The sequence below is a fragment of the Ictidomys tridecemlineatus genome, chromosome 7, assembly GCF_052094955.1.
Source record: "Ictidomys tridecemlineatus isolate mIctTri1 chromosome 7, mIctTri1.hap1, whole genome shotgun sequence".
In the NCBI taxonomy this organism is placed as follows: Eukaryota; Metazoa; Chordata; class Mammalia; order Rodentia; family Sciuridae; genus Ictidomys; species Ictidomys tridecemlineatus.
The window spans coordinates 68,320,284-68,340,708 of NC_135483.1; the positions used below are offsets into that span (position 1 = coordinate 68,320,284).

The following is a 20,425-nucleotide window of genomic DNA, read 5'->3' on the forward strand; positions in this document are numbered from 1 at the left end:
CAGTTATTACAGTGCTGTGAAGTTATAATGGGCTGCATTCATTTGCAATAGTTAAAGATATTTAAGAGCCCTTCACTGATTTTTCAGGGCTTAGAAGATGGCTAAAAAGCTTTGCTGCATGTTTTCTCTTCCAAAAGAATCTGTTCCTTAAAAAGTTTAAATATTATCAGAACATTTTTAAAGAATGATTTATGTAAGCCTTAAAATTAAAAATATTAATCAATTAAAAATAATTAATAATTAATCAATTAAAATATTAAACATATTAATCAATTAAAACATTTTTTAGAATCTGATGGGTAAATACTTTTTTGGTCCATGATGGAAGTACATTTACTTGGGGGTCACAGTGATTTACTCAGTTGTTATTTATTGAGTACCTGCCATGGACAAAACCCCTAATCAGGAGTTGATCATTGGTTCATTGTTCTTTTTGTGTCCGTTTTGTACTTTAAAACTGGAAACATTCCAGGAATCAAGACGAGAGGTAAAGTGGCACAAAGCTTGGTAAATTTTCTTGGCAGCTGCTTGCAGTGGCTCAAAATATGAGTGGAACATTAAATTTAAGCCTAAGTGCCATCAGTATTAGTGTTTTCTCTTTTCCCAAAGGTGAAAAGTTGCAGATGGTTAGGTGCATGGGCTAAAGAACTTTATCATATTGCAGAGACAAGTCTTTGGAGCCAAATGAGCTAGCTCTGTCAATGTCTGAGTTTCCTTGTGTTAATAGAGAACCTGAATAGTGAAGCTGTCAAGAATGCCAAGAATAGAGAAGCTCAGCTAGTCAAGGTGAGCGCATTTAGAAATTAAAGGCTGAGGCCAGGGCAAGGGATGCCAGGTTCTTTGCAATGGATGAAACCAGCAGCAGGTGGAGTCACCCTGTGGGTTTGATTAAGAAGGTGGCTATAAATCGTTCTCATATTCCAGTTACTGCAGGCAACCTTCAAGTATGTTTTTCTTCCAGGATGATTTCTCTCGGCTGCTTTTATTTTTCTATCCCAAGAAACCAAGGGGAAAAAAAAAAAAACGTAGATAGATTTGCCAAAGCCAGCAATCTACACAAGGCTCTCCTTCTGAATGCCCAGTTGAAAAGGTCCGTGGTACTTTGTTACAGCAATCCCAGCACAATAATTCAAGTCTCTGTTCAGTCACTTAGGACTATACTCTCACACAGGGTATAAAAGGCCAACTTTAAATTAAAAAATAGTTGTAATATAGCTGACGCAGAGCCATTTTCCTTGTCAAGTACTGGACTGGAAACCAGCAATATTGATGAGAAAGCTGTGAAATGGAGTATCAAAAAAAAATCTTTTAAACTGTTGTGTTTTCTTAGTTTTTTTTAAAAAATATTTCATTATGATTCCTTCTCCAATTGGGTACATTTCTATAATATATCTGGAACAATGAGAAACTTTCCAAATTTTGTAATTCAATATAAAACTATCTCCTTGAAGCTTCCAGAATTGGGAAGGGCCCTCAAAATAGAAATTTTGATGCCAATTTTCACAGGAATTTATTAAGTGACTGAACTTTTTATGCAGAATGAGTCATCTCATGGAGAGGAGGATTGATCACCTGGGGACCAGACATGTGGTGTCACATTATCTGTGCTTTAAAGATCACTATAATGATACCTTATATATAGTTTGTACAGAATAAATGATAATCTTTGGAAAATACCCCAGACTACAATCATAAAAGTCAATTAAAATGATCTCTACCTATCGTGCCCAAGGAATTTAATTGACTCTTATGTGTTATTATCTTGGGACCAACAAAATGAATAATTTTAAATGATTGCTCTTCCTGAGGAGACAACTGATTTAAAACACTCATTTTTTTTTAAGGCTCTATTCTCTGCGACACAAAATATGACATTTTTTTCTGTATTTAATGGTAGGAAATGGAGACTTGTTAAACTAACTGATACATTCTTTTCTACTGAACAATAATTAATGAAGCATGTAGGTTGTCACTGGCACCTATGGATATAATTGCCAAGCTCTTTCCTGCCAGGCGTTCAGAGAATCAAAGCACGGCGTCAAAGCGGCAGCACCGACTAAAATGTGTCCAATATGAACAAGAGTTTTATGCACAGCTGTGATTCTTTTCTAGAAGCACAAATAAAATGCCTTTCTGCAAAAAGCTTATTGGTACTTTAATAGGTTGTAAATATCTTTCCGGCAGGGCAGTATTTGTGTGGATCAGAGATGTCACTGTCATTTTGCACCTTTTGTCCCAGGCTTCCAGAGAGCCTGGGGCCTTCAACATTGATTCACAGAGCCATCAGCCCACCCCATGTCTTCCCACACATTATCAGAAACCTGTGTGCCAGTTTTGACAGTACTTAGCCTGCTAAGAAGGTGGGGTATTTGAGGGTGTGAGATTATTATGCCCCTCAGGCCCCAAATATCCCAGTGAAGGGTAAGCTACGCTCTGGTCTCATTAATTCACTATACTGCATTTCTTTTCCTCAAATCCTCTGCGGGCACTGTTTCTCTCAACCACCCCCTTTACCCTGGGCCCACTGGAGTCTCTCTTGTATTGTAAACAAATTCCTACATTCTCCAGTATCTTCAGAGAACTCTTTCTTTTCATATTCTTTTCCCACCAAAAATTTGGCACTTTCTTTTGTGGATTTTTACCTAACACACTCTTCCTACTTATCATGGGGCCCAAAGGGAGGGAGGTCAAGGTTCTCCAGGACACCGTTTTGCTTTCCCATTAATCTCCTCACTTCCGGGCAGAGCTCACGCCATTCCTTGTTGCTTTCCTCTAACTCTTGGCTCTGTCTTTCACCTCTAATCTTACCACCAGCTAAGGACAGAAGAATGCATTTTGACACATCATACATAAATGGAGTATAACTTGTCATTCTTCTGGTTGTACATGCTGTAGAATCATACCAGTTGTGTAATTATATATGCACATAGGGTAAAAATGTCCGATTCACTCTACTATCCTTCCTCCCCTTCTCCCTCCCCTACTTTCACTCTCCTCTGACTAATCCAAAGTACCTCTGTTCTTCCCTAGTGCCCCCAGCCCCTTATGGTGAATTAGCATCCGCACTGCATCCAGTTCAGTGATTTTCCACCCCAAATTCCACTCCAGCCATCTCCTTCATGGCTAATGCCTGGATTTTGTCATCAGCCATAAGTTTTCTAACCTAGAATTCATAACATCCAACAGCCCACATTTTGTCAAAACTTCCTTCCTTCCCACTGTTTCAGTCACACTGTACTTGTTTTCAATATAATGACCTTCGTGCCATTTTTATATTTTTCATTTTGATCCATGATTCTTCCTAGATTCTTCTCTCTCCTTATCCTGATTAGACCCCAATGAATGAATACTTGATCAAGTGTCTCCCTGGGAGTCTTGACTTCCTTGCCATCCTGACTTTTCCTTGATCTTATTCAACAAAATAGCACCTTTATATCAGTTCTCTATTCTCGCCTCTCTTCTCAGTTTTATTGGTTCTTACCTTGGTTTTTCTCTTGACAACACTCTTCAAAAACAGTGTCTTCACTTGTGCTAGATAATTTTGCTTCTTATTTCATCCAGAAGCTTTTAAACTATGATCTCCTTCAATGTATGGACTTTCCTTTCTGCAACCTTAGGTAAACCCACGTGTACTTCTTGAGTCTTAGAAGATGAGGTAACCTTCCTATTGTTCAAACTCATCCCTGCACCTGTGCATTCCCTCTGGCATGATTGACATCTCCCTCCCTTCTGGTTGTTCCCCTCAGCTCACAGACATGAGAAAATTTCCCCCCTCTCACCTAAATCCCAAATCTTCCAAACAGTCACTCATCCTTTGTGGTCACTTCCTCTTCTCTGCTCCTCTCCTATTCTGATTGCTAAGAGCTGTAGTCTGCTCTGTTTGCTCAAGATCTTCTCCCTGTTCACTTCTTCTATCCCTAATAACTGAATCTCATCATTAGTGTTAGCAACACAATTTCCATTGCCAAATCCCAAGGAGCCTGCTCAGTTCCTTCTTGCTGGATGTCACTGTAGTACTTGGCCCCATGACCCTTCCCTCTGATTTGATTCCTCTGACTCTCTCCTACTTGCCCTCTTATTGTGTTGATTCCTTTTTATATCCAACCTGTTTCAAATCTGTCTACTTAGTTAGCTTTTCCAAGCTACACAACTTGGAGTTATCCTTTGATGTCTCCCTTTCTCATCTACCATTCAACCAGGTAGAGAGTCCAGGTGGTTTGACTTCTGGATTTTTTTTAAAATGTTCTCTTCATTTTACTACTCTGGTCTTAACTCAGGGCCTCCCTAGTCTTGCTGGGACCATTGCTGTCATCTCCTCTTGCCCCTCTACTTCCACAGACACGTGACTCCTTTGCTTATATCCTCTAATAGATCAGCACCATGGACAAGATAAGGTCTGGGCTCCTTTCCGCTACATGTACACCTTCTACCCCTTCATCTCCTGCTATCTCTCCTGCACCTTTTCTTTCTGCTATTTGACTTTCAATATTACACTGTATTTCTATGCTGCTTCTTCCTTTACTTGCATTGTCCCCTCTGCATGCCAGGTCCCGAGTCTCATTCTAGGTCTGGATGACACAACTCCTGTAGAAAGCCTTTTCCTCCTCTTCCTTCCCATAAGTCCTCCAGACATTGTTAGGTTGCTCTCTTTTCTTCACTGGAAAAATAATCTGTGTGGACAATGATCACTTAATGGCAATAGTGAAATGACATATGTGGTGGTTCCTATTCCCTTTTAACCTAGTAAGTTCATCCAAGGTAAATATTTTTCATGTCAGTTTTCTCAAAATGGAAAGCTATTTAAACCATTCATGTAAGCACTTGATAATCTGAATACAATGATCATTCATTTGATTTCATACAAATGAATTTTGTAGCACATGAAAAGGAAGAGCTTACTTGTACTGGATGTTGGCTTCTTGTAAGAAGGCTAACAGGGCTCGGGAAGCATTTTGAGAAATATGAACATCAGTAACTGTTCCTTCTGTTACATAGGAGATACTGCTGGGCTGCCACAGGTCCACCTGTAGTGCAGGAACCAACCTATAATTCATATTCAATGTAGGTGGGGAAAAATCCATGTCACAATATAAACACATTATCTTGTTTGAACACAGTAACACCAAACATATTTCAGCATGAGTTTCAATACTCATATCATCAGGGTGAAACTTCTATCTGAATTTGAACTTAGGCTCCAGATTGTATCATACTCATAGAGAATTTGATTATAATTTATGAGTAATAGTTCAAAGAAGAATACATTAAAGCAACAAGGTAAAAATGAGATCAAATAGTTTTAAGCATAGCTTAAATGTTGTTTTAAAATTATTTATTGTGTAAATATTTGAATGAGAAAGAGAAAGATATAAATTAGCCTTATTCCTGACTTAGGAGAATTGGGGTGGCATTGACAACATTTGGTAATTTTTCTTTTTTTTTTTTTTTAATTTTGGTGGTTCTGGGGATGGAATCCAGGGCCTTGCACATGTCAGTCTAGTGCTCTATTAGAGCTACCTCCCCACTCCAGTTTTTGGCATTTCTAAGTGGTTCATTCTCCAGGCGTCTTCTACTTGATTTGCACGTCAAATCAACCCTCCCTTCTTGGGAAGGCCTTGGTAGCTAGGACAGTTCTTCCTGTCCTTGTTCCTAGAGAACCTTGTGCTTCTTTCATTATGTAACGTCATCAGAATGTAAGCTCCTTGAGGGTGAAGGATTTATCCACTTGGTTACCACCCAGAAGAATACCTTGAGCATATTAGCAACTCAGTCCTTATTTGTTGCACAGTGTAGACGTCCCCCCACCCCACCAAGTAATTGCTAGGTTCACTACATATTCAGTATTTTTCAGGAAAGCAGGAGTCACATCCATTTACCTTCTGTGAACTCTGTGCCACGGACAGGGTAATGTACCTGGAAGGAACTCTACTTTCATCAAAAGAATAATAGAACCCTTCTGGGAGATAGAAGAGCCTTATCTTCTGCAGGAGCTTAGAGACACATTTTCAGTTAGGCACAGTTTATCTTTATAGCTCTGTTTCTGTCTTCCCCTGTCTGCTTTGGGTTTCCCCTTCCTATATCTTGGTTCTTGGTCCTACTGCAGGGCCTTGATGTTTGCTAAAACTTTATCTGGTAGCTTTAGTTACTTGCCTTCACTCTGTTAGGGAATTCTAGGAGGCCAAAAGTACTTTGTGATTCAAAGAAGTAAATGGATGTAATGGTATAATCTAATCTGAAGCAGTGAAACCAGGCTTTTATTTTTGGGACAAAGAGTCTACCTGTTTCCTTTTAAACAGCTGACTCCTTCATTAACTTGCAAGGGCAAATCTGACTCAGCTAACAAGCCAGTCCAATGTTCATAGGAAAACAGAAGTGTGGGGATGGAAGGGATGCTGAGAGGTCATTTGATCCATCTGTCAGCCCTTGGGCAAGGATAAATCTAAGACTGCACCAGACTGTCCCCAATAGATACTCTAAACCACATCTTTGAATTCTCCAAAAGGAGGAGAATTGACAACATTCTAATTTAACTCATTTTCATATTTACAAGGTTGTCAGATATTTTTCTTAATCTTTTATGCTACCATACAATTTCTTTTTTTTATAGTTCCATTCTTCAATGAGGAATGGCTGTTTTTTTTTTTTTTTGCCTTTTGAGATAAACATGTTGGTATCTTCCAGTTTTCTTTGGATTTTCTAATCTTTTAATCATCTTTGGGTTTTGCCTTCTAAAGCCATGATAGAGTCAGATTTTTTTTTATATTAAGGGAAGAAGTTTGATGCCATCTCTTAATGGCTGTGGAGAGCAGGAAATTGGACTGTAGTCATGGTGTAGAGAGCCACAGGTACCTAAAATAACATGAATTACCACTCTGTAGTTGAGTCTGTAAGTGAAATTATCTGGGGTGCATGCTAAAATAAGAATCCCTATCCCACAGGAAAGAATAACTTCTGAACAGAAAGGTCCCATGGAGTAGCACACCCTATAGCAAGACCTGGAAAAGGCTTCCTAGGAAACTAATATTATCAAAAAGCAGTGGCCTAAGGGATGACTAACAAAAATAACAGCTTGAAAAATCAGCAATTGTATTTTTCTGTGATGTTAGGAAAGCAAAATTAATATATTAACCGTCATTTTTTCTCCAGTAATACTTTGGGGAAAGGGATAAGTAACATGGATATTTTAGTCTGGTGGCAGGCACGTACCTATATCAAGATACAGGGGACAGCAACAACCATCTGAAGTTGGAAGAGTGCCACCTTCTTTATGGACATTTCTAGTCCTTTAAAAAACATCCTGGGATAGGAGTTAGTTGTAGATACATTTAATGAATGAGAAGATTCAGGTTCATGAGGATCAAATCATTTTCTTAAGGAAGAACTGCTATAAAATGGCTAATAGCAAATACACCAAACTCCAGTGCCCATAACTCAGTGACCCAATAAGTGCCTTCCCTCTGAGAATAATCCAGAAGAATCAGCATCTGCCCACTTCCTGACTTTGTGTTTGTAGGGGTCTGGTCAGTGAGTCTTATACCCAGGTTTTTCCTGAGGGGTTTTTATTCTATAAATCAATAATCAGATATTTTAAAGTTCTAGTCAGCCCAGTGAATGCAGGTTACCATAGTCATTTTCTTAAGGTCTGCACATCTGATAAGTGGTTCTGAACTGCAAACTGTGTGACATTGGGTTATGACATAATAAAAATATCAGTGGCTTTGTCAAAATGGCTGAAGCCTGTTTGCTAACCATTCCAGATCGATACTGTAAACAGCCACCAAATATTCCACAGGAAAGCTCACCCCTTTGTGGAGACTTCTGCCCTAGAAACCATCATATATATTCAGATCCATTTAAGAGGTTGGAGTTTATTGTCATTGTCATGTGTTTAGACTTTGGAATCCAACAATCCTGGGCTAGAATTTCCAATCTGGCAGCAGCAGTTGCATCACTTTTGGGGAAGTTTTTAACATTCCTAAGCCTTAGTTTCCTCATCTGAACTGTGAAAATTTTAATGTCACCCACAGTCTCTTTTGGAGAGTTAATTGGAAAAACATAAGTAAAACAGATAGTAATGAGTATAACATATAGTAAGAATTCAAAAAACATATACAATTACCCTGATACCAAAACTAGACAAGAATACAACAGAAAAAGACAACTGTAGACCAGTATCCTTGACAAACGTAAATGTAAAATTCCTGAACAAAATACTAACAAATTGAATCTAATAGCATATCAAGAAGATTGTACACTCATGATCAAGCTGGATTTTCCCCAGGGTTGGAAGGATGGTTCAATATACTCTAATCAATAAACAGTACACAACATCAAAAGAATGAAAAAGAGAAAATTATATGATCATGTCAATAGATGCTACAAAAACATTTGAGAAAATTCAATATCCCTTCAAGAAAAAAAACGCTGAACAAGTCAGGAAACACTGAACAAGTCAGGAATGGAAGGAATGTATTCCAACATAATAAAGGCTATCTATGACAAATTCACAGCCAACTTTGCATTGAATGGGGGAAGCTAAAAGTGTTTCCTCTAAGATCTGGAACAAGATGAGAATGTCCACTTTCACTGCTCCTATTCAACATAGCACTAAAAGATTTAGCCAGAGAAAGTTGATAAAATAAAGAAATAAAAAATAGAAATAAATAAATAAATAAATAAATAACAAATAGAAATGGAGGAGGCCAAATTACCCATTTGCAGTTGATTGGATTCTATGTATTGAAAAATCAAAAGACTCCACCAAAAGTCCATTAGAACTGATAAATGAATTCATAGTAAAGTTGGAGATTACAAAACCAACATACAAAAATCAGTAGCATTTTTATGCACCAATAACAAGTTTACTGACAAACAAATCAAGAAGGTGATCTCATTCACAGTTACTATAAACCAAATCAACCAAAACAACAACAACAACAACAACAAAACCTTAAGAATAAATCAAGATAGCAAAAGACCTCTACAATGAAAATTACAAAACACTGATGAAAAAAATTGAAGACACACATGCACACAAATGGAAAGACTTCACATGTTCATGGATTGAAAGGATGTTGTTAAAATGTCCACATTATCCAAAACAATTTGTAAATTTAATGCAATACCATCGAAAATACCAATGTCATTCTTCACAGACCTAAAAAACACAATCTAAGATTCATATAGAAGCTCCAAGACCTCAAATAGATGAGGCAATCTTGAACAAAAACAACAAAGCTGGAGGCACCACAATATTGATTTCAATACACAACACTGAGACATATTAACTAAATAGCATGGCATTACCATAACCCGTAAAGACCCTATGGAACATATTAGATTTTAGAAATAAACTCACACATCTACAGCCAACTGATTTTGACAGATATCAAAACACACGTTGGAAGAAGTACAGCCTCTTTAATAAATTGTGCTGGGAAAAATGGACATTCACATGCAGAATATTGAAACTTGACCCCCATCTCTCATCCTGTATAAAATAAACACAAAGCAGATCAGAGACCTAATAAGACCTGAAACTGTGAAACTATTAGTAGAAAACAGGAGAAATGCTTCAAGACATTGGGATAAGCAATAATCTTTTAGATCTGGCTCTAAAAAGCATAGGAAACAAAATAAAAAATAAAATGGGATTATATCAAACTAAGAAGCTTCTGCATAGCAAAGAAAACAATCCACAGAGTGAAGAGGCAAAGAATGTGAGAAAATATTTGCCAACTATTCATCTGACAAAGGATTAATATTCAGAATATATGAGGAACTCAAAAGCTTAATAACAAAAAAACAACTCATCTAATTTTAAAAATGGACAAATGTATTTCTCAAAAGAAGAAATTCAAATGCCAATAGTTCACATACAAAGAAAATGAAATCAGCATACCAAAGAGATACCTGCACTCTCATGTTTATTGTTACATGAATCATAATAGCTAAGATATGGAATCCAACTTTGTGCTCATCGGTGGATAAATGCATATAAAGAAAATGGCATATAGACACAACAGAATACTATTAAGACTTACAAGAATGAAATCCTGCACTTTGCAGAAAAATGGATGGACTGGAGGTTATTATGTTGAGTGAAAATAAGCCAGACACAAAGACAAGCACCACGTGTCTCATGTGGAAATTAAAAAGTCTCTGAATGGAGAACAGTGATTACTAGGGTTTAGGAAGGTTTGTGGGGAGAAAGGGCAAGGGAAGGTTGGATCACAGGTATCAAAACCCAGTTAGAGAGAAGAAATAAGTTCTGATGTTCTGCAGACATGGGGGTGACTTAGTTCACAGTAAACTATTAAATAGTTTATGAAGATCTAGAGGGAGGAATTTATGGGCTTCAAATCTAAAGAAATAAGAAAACAGAAATGCTAAATCATTACCCTGACTTGATTAGTGCACCCTGTATGCATATGGTAAAATAAGAACCCCATTGATATGTATAACTGATATATGTTAGTAAAATAATAAAATGAATAATAGCTATTTGTTATTATGGCTTTTTGAAAGGTATATGAAAAGAAAAGCTGGAAATAGTAAAGTTGAAGTTCTATTCTGTTTCTGGTTAAGATGAAAAACATAAGCTGAGCATGTTCTTGGAAGACCTAGAAGGCTGAAGCAGCAGGATCACAAGTTTGAGGCCAGCCTCAGCAACTTAGCAAGACCCCATTTCAAAATAAAAAGTAAAAAAGGCTGGGGATGTGGCTCAGTGGTTAAGCATCCCTGGGTTCAATCCTCAGTTTCAAAACAAGGAACATGATGAGAATGTCCCCTTATTCAGGGAGATTCAAACCTGGAGCTATCTTTAAGAGTGTGTGGGGTAGGAGGCAATAAATAAATCAAGAATATGAACAAAGCAGGAATGTTCCTAGCACAAAGGCCAAAGAGCTGGGTGCGAAGTTGCTGAAAGTGGTGGCTAATTTCCTGGGCTCTGCAGTCATAGGATCAAGTTTAGATGCCCTCATTTAGTTTCTGTGGGACTTTGGGCAAGTTCCCTGACCTCTCTGAACCTTGTTTTCTTCATTGGTAAAATGAGGATGACAATTAGATCTTCCTTATTGATTTAATACTGTTAATGGATGCTATTTTTGGTTATTATTATGGAAATTAGAGATTTCAGAAAATACAGCAATTACAGAGATGAGTTCTAGAGCCAGACTGACAGGATTTGAATCCCAGTTCTGCCCCTTAGGAATCGTGTGGCTTTGGACAATTTACTTGAGCTCTCTGTACTGTAGTTTCCTCATTCATAAAATGGGATCAGAAATAGCATCTTTTCCATAATTTTGCTACACTTAAATGAATACATATAAAGTACTTAAAATGATGCCTGGTGGCCTGGAACATTCATTAAATGATACATAATTCAAAATTCAAAAATTATTTCTTTTTTTTAAAAATTTTCTGTAGTCAATTAGTGTCAAATTTTATTTATTCTATAGTAATTAAATTTGATATTTTGAAAACTCAATAACAAATATGAGAACAAAAGAGTACACCTATTTCCTGTTCTATTAATCTCCAGTTGGTGATACATTTTGAATATGTGCTTAATTTCCTCAACTAGAATATAAACAATTTGAGAGAAAATTTTAAAAAGCAATTGATTGTAAGTACCATCTTATTTATTTATTTATTTATTTTTAAAATTTTTTTATTTTTTTCCATTTTTTTTATTGATTGTTCAAAACATTACAGAGCTCATGATATATCATCTTTCATACATTTGACTCAATTGGGTTTTGAACTCCCCAAATACATAATGCAGACTCACTTCTGTTACATACTCACATTTTTACATAATGGCATATTAGTGACTGTTGTATTCTGCTACCTTTCCTATCCCTTACTATCCCCCCTCCCCTCCCCTCCCCTCCCATCTTCCCTCTCTACCTCCTCTGCTGTTATTCAATTCTCTCCCCTTTTTTTCCCCCTCCCCCTTGCCCCTCATAACCTCTTATAATTTTGTGTATCACTGAAGGTCTCCTACCATTTCCATATGTTTTCCCTTCTCTCTTCCTTTCTCTCCCCCCATTCGTCTTAGTTTACTGTTAGTCTTTTCCTCATGCTCTTCCTTCCTGTTCTATTCTTAGTGGCTCTCTTTATATCAAAGAAGACATTTGACATTTGTTTTTTGGGGCTTGGCTAGCTTCACTTAGCATAATCTGCTCTAATGCCATCCATTTCCCTGCAAATTCTATGATTTTGTCGTTTCTTAGTGCTGCATAATACTCCATTGTGTATAGCTGCCACAATTTTTTTATCCACTCATCTATTGAAGGGCATCTAGGTTGGTTCCACAGTCTAGCTATTGTGAATTGTGCTGCTATAATCATTGATGTGGCCGTATCCGTATAGTGCGCTCTCAAAAATTATTTCTTTGCAATTAAAAAAATCATAGTTCTGTGTGGCATTGATTTCATGGCTCCTCTGGTTCTCATGCTGCACTTAACTTCTTGGCCTGGGCCTATTTCTGAGAACTACCCCACTTATCTTGTAGGCCCAGGGCTGATTACACACCTGGTTCAGGTGTCACTGGGGGCTTGAAGTGTCCTCCACAGTTTCAGGGTGAGTCCTTTAATATGGATGTGGGGAGACACTTGAGGTGTTCCTGCAATTTGTGACAGATGGCCTGTGTTCCAGCTGCCTGCAATAACACAGAGGCATGGAAGAAGACTGCCCTGCTCTACATTTACTGGTAAATCACATCAGTTTGGAAAAGTGTGAGGACACTATGTGTCACAGGAAAGGTTTCTAAGTAAGAAAACCTGACGTTGACTTTGTAGTTGATGGGGGTTTGATTTAATTTGCATAATCATATTAATTCAATATTAGTATTCACAGAATCTTAATATATTGAAAAGAGTATCATTTTATGTACTCTAAAAATGGTCTTTTTGTTCTGGACCCATTTAGCCTTCTGGAATCTTCTTTTAGGATTTTTTTTTGTGTGTGTCTTTTATTTCTTGTGAAACTTCTCTTACTGCCAAGTTCAGATCAAGCACCTTTGTTATCTGCTTTTGTGAAATTGTGTCTCTTTCACAGTCTACAACCTTTAATTACATATCATTTACATGACTGTTATATTAGTTTTCCAAAGCTGCATTAATAAGTTGCCACAAATTAGAGGGTTTAAAACAAAAGCAATATATTCTTTCTCAGTTCTGGAGAAAATCAGTGTGTTGGCAGGGCTCTGCCTCTCTCTGAAAACTCTAGGGGAGAATCCTTCCTTCTTGTTGATGGTGGCTCCAGGCATCCCATGACTTGTCTGTCTCTGTTTTCATGTGATCTTCTCATCTCTGTCTTCTCTTCTGTCTAATCATTGTATCTAGAGCCCATCTGGGTACTGCAGGACAAACTTGTATTGAAACAGCTAAAAGATACTTTTTCCAAATGAGGTCACATTCACAGGTTCTGGTTAGAACATGGAACACTCTCGACAATTTAGCACTAGTATAGTTGGGAGTCTCCCTGAGAACTCTCCGGGTCTTTCAGACATGGCGGCAGGCAAATTGCCAGTGGGCAGCTAGAACTCCCAGGGCCTTTCAGATAAGGAGCCCCTAATGCAACATGGCGGTGGGCAAGTTACCAGGGGGTGGATACCAAGTTATTTTGAAAATTTTCTAATTGGCCCTCCTGTCTTCCGTACTTGTGGACGGTTTGTGATCTCCATGAATCTTAGGCAGGGCAGACGTGCACATGCACCTGTAGGTGATGACCTGACCTTTACTATGATTGGCCCCGGGAGCTTCCTGGTTTAAGATAACTGACTCTCACTTTCTATATAAGCTAGCACCAGCTTGCAATAAGGTGCTTCATCTTTGTCACTGCTATCTGTGTGTGTGCATTTTAATCTCCGACGAGGAACCATGGCCTTTCAAGTATCTCTAGTTCAATTAGGACCACCAACCACTTGTCACAGTGATGTCTGTTCTCCCATTATCTCCTTACCAGAAGAGACTGGGAGTTTCTTCCCCTACCTCATCCTCAGTGCTTAGAAACATACCTGGCACTTAATAGGCACTAAATAAATATTTTTAAAAAATTTATTTAAATAATGAGTTTGTAAAATATTCATGAGGATTTTATTCATGGTTTGTCAACATTTCAAACACTGGTAGGCTGCCAGAAGGAAAACCTGGCCCCAGATTATAGTCTTCTGTGAGCCAGAAACATTTGTTAAAGTTCTGGGGTTAAAATTTTACCTGTCCCTGTTGCCTTTCTCTCTAATCACAGAAGAAATTTGCAAGTTATCACTTTCCTCAAGCATAGCCCTAGTAATTATAACAAAAGGACCTGGTAACTTAGGCAATTAAATCTCTTTTTTTTTGCCATTAAAGAAAAATTAAAACATATTAGCAAGTAAGTAGGCATCAAAACAATGAAATTAATTAGCTGGGGCTTTTTTAAAAGTCCATTTTATAATTAGTTTGACTGGGTTATTTATAAATGAAAGAAATTTGTTTGAGCTTACAGTTCTGGAGGATGGGAGTTCCAAAAAAATGGTGCCAGCAAGGACCTCATGCTGCTTCAATTCATGGAGGGAGGTGGAAGGTTGTGTGCATGTGTGCTTGAGGAACACGACGTTCTACAACATTAGATAAAGATGGACAGGTTTGGTAAAGCTTTTTTTTTTTTTTTTTTTTTTTGGTGCCCAAGCTTTCCTCCTAATTCTTTTCAAGGCTGAATGCTAATTTTCATAATTAGATAGCACATCTCATCTGTCGGAACACAGGAAAAATGTTGGAAAAGAAAAAGATTCTTAACCCTTCCCTGAACTACTACTAGTTGTACATTCATTTGGTTGAAAGGGTTGTTGAAGTCCATGAGTCAAAGACTCTCAGGACATTCACATTAGCAAAATGCTTGGTTTATTGGCTTGTTGCAGTAAGAGGCTAATACAACGTGGGGGACCATGGGCCGTCCCAGAGAAAGGGGGCTAGAAAGGATTAATGGGATTTGTGCGTGCACTAGATGACTTTGTAAAGAGTTTAAGGAACTGGGTTGGTTGGTTTGGTTGGTTGATTTTTCTTCACTGAATGCTTGTGAAGAAGTGGAGTAATTCCACCATTTGGATATCTTCATTTTATCCAGCAGGTGGAACAGACAAAGTGGGACTAAAGCTGCAATCAGTAGAGAAGTGGTAGTCACTTCTATCATCCAGAAAAGGAGTGTGTTTGGTCGTTTTTCTAGTCTGGACAATTTTCTTTTGGTCTGTATCTAGACATGATCACAGTATTTTCTCATGGTAGACATTGAGCAGCCTGTCTGATGTTGATGTTTTGAGAAATGGTTATGGTTTACTGTAGCTGTGGGAAAAAAATGGTTCCCAGGAGCACCAAGCTCCAGTTGTTAGTGCCAGGCTGGCTTTCCCTTATTTTAAGGTAATGGCTATTCTATTTAGGACATGTGATAACTAATAGTATGACAGAAGAGGGGTGGGAACTTTGAGCTCTGTCAGGCCAGGGTGGCTTGGAGGTGATATGGGGGCTGTGGAGGTTGGGTTTAATGGAGTGTAGATATAGATCTGTGCTAGTCCACCAGAATGAATTAGGAAGCCAATAACATATGACCTTGGCATCTCCATCTTTCTGTAGCATGACACAACACCACCTTTTCATATAATGACCAGTACTATATCAATTTCTGCCTTCTAAATGACTATTTGAAGATTTGTAAGTAATTAGGAAGGGTTACTGACTTCTACACTAGAGGTTCCAAGAACTTAGCAGCTGCTCAAGACACTTATTAGATGAGGTGAAATAATATTTCAATATGTTTTGCTAGCTTAAAATAATTCTACACCAGAGAATCAAGTTAGCATTTTCATCCTGGTTCTGCAGCGGAATGGATGGACATAATTAGAGATCACCTGGTGCATCACCTGGATACCCATTAAGTTCATTTGAAGAGCCACTGGCCTGTATCTCATTAAGTAATAGAGATTTCCCTCTATCCTCTTTTGATGATTTATGATTTTAACATTGATGACCCCTCTAATCAGAAGTATTCTGTTACATGTTCTAAACAACCATATAATAGTATGTTTATTTCTAAAATCTCTGTCTTTCCTGAAGTTGAATACTTAATGAAAAATCACTTCAGACGTTGGTTCAAAAATTCTTCCAAGTGTTAAACAAAGGAATCAAACAAAATTTACCTTTGATTCAGAGAAAAAAAAATTCCTAACTTGGGAAATGAAAGAAACAGTTTCTTTCTGGTTCTATCTAAACTTCAATGTACCACATCTCTGAAACTTAGTTTTCTTAATTACAAATAAAGAGGATGAATTACATGATTTCCAGTGACCCCATATCCTCTATAGTTATGCCAGACTCAACATGCTTTTCTGAGTACAGAAGTCTACATTTCCTTTGAAAAAAATTTCTCAAATTTACCCATATTTTTACTCTATGCTGAAATTCATAAAATACTCTCGACAATTTAGCACTAGTATCACCTTTCAGCAATCAGTTGTATTGACTTATAAGTTCAGTATTGATAAATAATATCCAAGCAAGACAACTATTCAATTTTTTCAAATCTAATTTCAAATTCTTTATTGAAAGATAGTTTTCAAAACACTTAAGAGGGTTCCAAGGAAATCAGCACATCATTTTTTTCTCCATGTTAATTGTGATTTAAAAAGTCAATGCAGAATCCTCAAAATGGAGGATGGGATGATAAAGCAACCGGCTCATCACCCTGTGAACAATCCCGAGGATCTGGAGATTGTTCTGCCTCTCAGTGGTCTATGAGAATAGGCTGGTTTTCAAAAGTCATAGCCGTGGTAACCACCCCACGTTCACTCACTGTTTACTGAAAGCCTACAGAGTCTCAGTCACTGGGCTAAGTGCTGAGGATACAGTGATGAGTAAGACACGGCTCTGTCCTAGAGGACTAAGCATATGTCACATGCAGTGTGATTAATCCATGGAGACAAGACACAGCCCTGTTCCATCATATTTCTGGAGGTAGTCTGGGACACTTTCCCAGCAGAGATGTTGCCTATGCGTAATACCAAATGGTGAGTAGGAATAAGCCTGGCAAAGGTGAAAGGAAGTAGGAGTGAAAGCCATTGTACAGAGGCCTGTTGGGTCAGGGATAGAAAAGAAAAAAGAGAGAATGTACTGACAACGTTGATGTTTACCTGAGCCTTTTGATTCTGAAAAAACGATAATTTTCTGATCCCACTATCCTATTGCTTTCCTGAAATAGCTTGCCATAAGGGACTGTCATTCCCCATGTGACTTAGATAAGCCTCAGGACTTCTTATTTACCTATGACCAGTCCAGACACAGACCCTCCTAATTCCCATAGTTATCTCATAAGTAGATGAACTTTTTGTACCTATAATCAATCTAGACAAAAACCCGTATCATGATTTGACCAAACTTCAGTGAAGATTCTTAGCCTGAGCTAGCATTTCAGCCCCTCCATAATGGCTTCTTTTGAGTATCAATTCATCTTAGGATGAATTGGTTATTTTCTGATCTACCATCTGATCAAGTTGCCTGCACCTGTTTGTTACACTTCCTGGTACCCAGTTCTTTCTAGCCTTGTTACTCTTCCTTACAAACGAAACAAAACAAATTTTCTAATTTTGAGACATGTAGATATTAAGGTTGGATGTTCTCCTTTTTGAAATAGTCTCTTTCCCCTCTCTTGCAATAATTTTTGAGAAGTGTTTCCTTACCCACGTCTGGATTTAACAGAATAATGCAAAAATTCAGTCACAGTTTATTTGGTGATCTGCTAATCCATAAGAAATTATTGTAATCAACTTTTACTTAGTGGATCCTGACTTAACTAATATTCTTCTCTATTATCAGAGCTTCCTTTTATGAGCAAAATGTTCAAATAAAGATATTGTCACACCACAACATCAAGGAACCTTAAAAGAGAAACAGCTTTATCTTTGGTAAAGCTAACTGTAGACCTGAGCATTCATAAAAAGATAAATAGTAAATGACTTAGTAGATCAGAGAGAGTTTGAACCTAGCAAGCTAGGCATGAGGGATAGTCTATCATGAAAAGCAAATTCTGAGTAAGAACTCTAGGCACCAAGTCTACTGTTAGGTATAACCTAACATCCCCAGAGAGATGTTTCCTGGAGAAACCAAAATGGAGGATCTTTAAAGTAGGTGACATACGTCACAGAAAAGACTGGGGTACAGTGTTGGATAGAATACAAGTAGATCAAGTATAAATGTACAAACCAATTAGCTGTTTTTCTCACCCAAAGAATGGACACTAAATGCCAGGGAGAAACACTTCAAGCAGATGGAGAAACCACACCATTCCAAAGAGAAAATATCTTGATAGTGTTATTTTGGGGACCCAATGAAGTAATCCTATTGCTGCAATTTAGGTCTTAAATGTCCCCCAAAGACCCATGTGTTAAAGGCTTAGTCCCTAACTTGGAAGTATTGTGAGGTGGTATAAATGTCAAGAGGTGGGGCCTGGTGGAAGTCTTCTGGTCACTGGAGATAAGTCCTTGAAGGTGAACTTGGCTGAGTCTCTTCCTCTCTTTCAAACCCAGCCATGAGGTGAATGGGCTTCCTCTGTCATGTGCTTCTTCACCACAGGCCCAAAGTGACGAGGTCACAATTGATCATGGAATTTGAAATACATTTAAAATTTGCATTGTTAGCAAATTTGCTGAAGAGCAAAAGAATGAACATTCAAAGGACGAATATCAATGAGAAAGTGACAGAAAACTCAGATGCAGCATGTTAAAAAACAAAGGAGAATACTATAAATGTTAAGCCAATGCCTTTAAAAAGCAAGCAGAGTCTTTCCCTCTTCCTCTGAAGGTTTAAAGATCTCCAGAACTTTTTCATCTATACCCATCTAATGACTAGGAAAATATAATTTACCAAAATATAACTTACAAAGTTGGCTATCATTACATTAATAATTTGTTGTTCCCCTTTCAATACCTGATTGCCAAATAGGTCTATGGAATTTATCTTTTATTTTTCTTTTTTCCTAAATTTTACAAGGGGAAAGATGAGTGTTGATAGGAATGGATTTAATAGTCAGATTTTCACTTATAGTTGGAAGAGCTAGCCTCCTTGAGTGTTCTTTTTAGCTAAACAACAATTTATTCTAGGCTCAATAGGAACTGAGCTTAATTTAGGAAGATTTTCTTTGGATGCTAATAAAATGGTCCTTTTGTTATTCTTGTTTCTAGTTCAACTAGAATAAAAAATTCAGTCATGGAACTTAGCACATCCTGAATGGGGTACTGGTAAGAGAAACGGTTTGCCTTTTCAACCTTACCTCTATATATCTGGGAGTCAGATAATCATTTGCCTGGGACAACAAATGATTATAGCAATAAAACAGGAAATAAAACACTTACAGGCAACTGTAGGTATTTCAGATGGAAGATAACAGTTAATTTTTTAAAAGATTAAAGATTTCTAGCTGGGAATGGTGGCCTAGGCCTGTAGTCCCAGCTACTTGGGAGGCTGAGGCAGGAGAATTGCTTAAGTCTAAGAATTTGAGGCCAAGCTGGGGCAACACAGAGAGACCCATCTCAAAAAAAAAAAAAAAGAAAAGAAAAAAAAATATTTGAACCAGGCATATAATTGGTAGAGTACTTTGTAGCCTTGCATGAAATCATGGGTTTAATACTTAGCATTTAAAAAATTTCCAAGTGTTCAGCTGATTTTTTTTCCCCTCCACATCTTTGTGGATTTATTCCTGAAGTTGTAGTTTGATTTACACGACTCTACCTCCTGGATAGTACTAGAAAGTTAAAAATGAAGAATAAATGAATCAGTGAATTCTTAAAGAAATCCAGGCACTGTGTCTGAACATTAGCAGTCCTATCACCTCTCGGGATGCCATGGTATCCACGCAGATAGGCTTTATTTTTGTCTGGTATTTACTCTTGATTGTAGAACTATCCATTGCGCAAACATTAGTGAGCCATTCAGACCTCAGTGGATATTTTATAAGACAGATAATGTAGGGAACTCACGTTGTGTTCTTCATGGCAAACAACTGAAATCTCTTTCAATATTTTTCTACTCCCAAATCCCTCTTTCTGCTCTCTGACCCATCAGATTCTCTCAGAGAACCTCAATTTCTTAACCCAGCAGAGACTTCTCTTCCTCTGAAGGTTTAAAGATCTCCAGAACTTTTTTGTCTATACCCATCTAATGACAACTTCTTCTTCACAAATATTTAAAATTTCCGATCCTTTGTCAATATTTTATTAAGACTTGTCATTGTAAGTATTCTGTTTTTAAGTTGCACAGTTTGAGTGGAGTAAAAAGGCCCAAAGGGTCTTAACTTCATCAAGGTCTTTTTCCAATCAACTGGATCTCCACTTGTCTAGGGCAGGTCACAATAGGACAATGAAGTGACTGATGAATGATACCGTCAGGTCAAGCTA

At 37.6% G+C, this 20,425-nt stretch overlaps 1 protein-coding gene across 2 annotated transcripts in view; it reads right to left on the reverse strand.

Moving 5' to 3' along the window:
* Cpa6 (carboxypeptidase A6) overlaps positions 1–20,425 on the reverse strand; it is a 279,460-nt gene that overhangs the window by 84,615 nt on the left and 174,420 nt on the right. For both annotated transcript variants that reach the window (XM_078016398.1, XM_078016399.1), the window contains exon 3: positions 4,900–5,024. In XM_078016398.1, the coding sequence (XP_077872524.1) occupies positions 4,900–5,024 (125 nt within the window). The remainder of the gene's footprint in view (positions 1–4,899; positions 5,025–20,425) is intronic.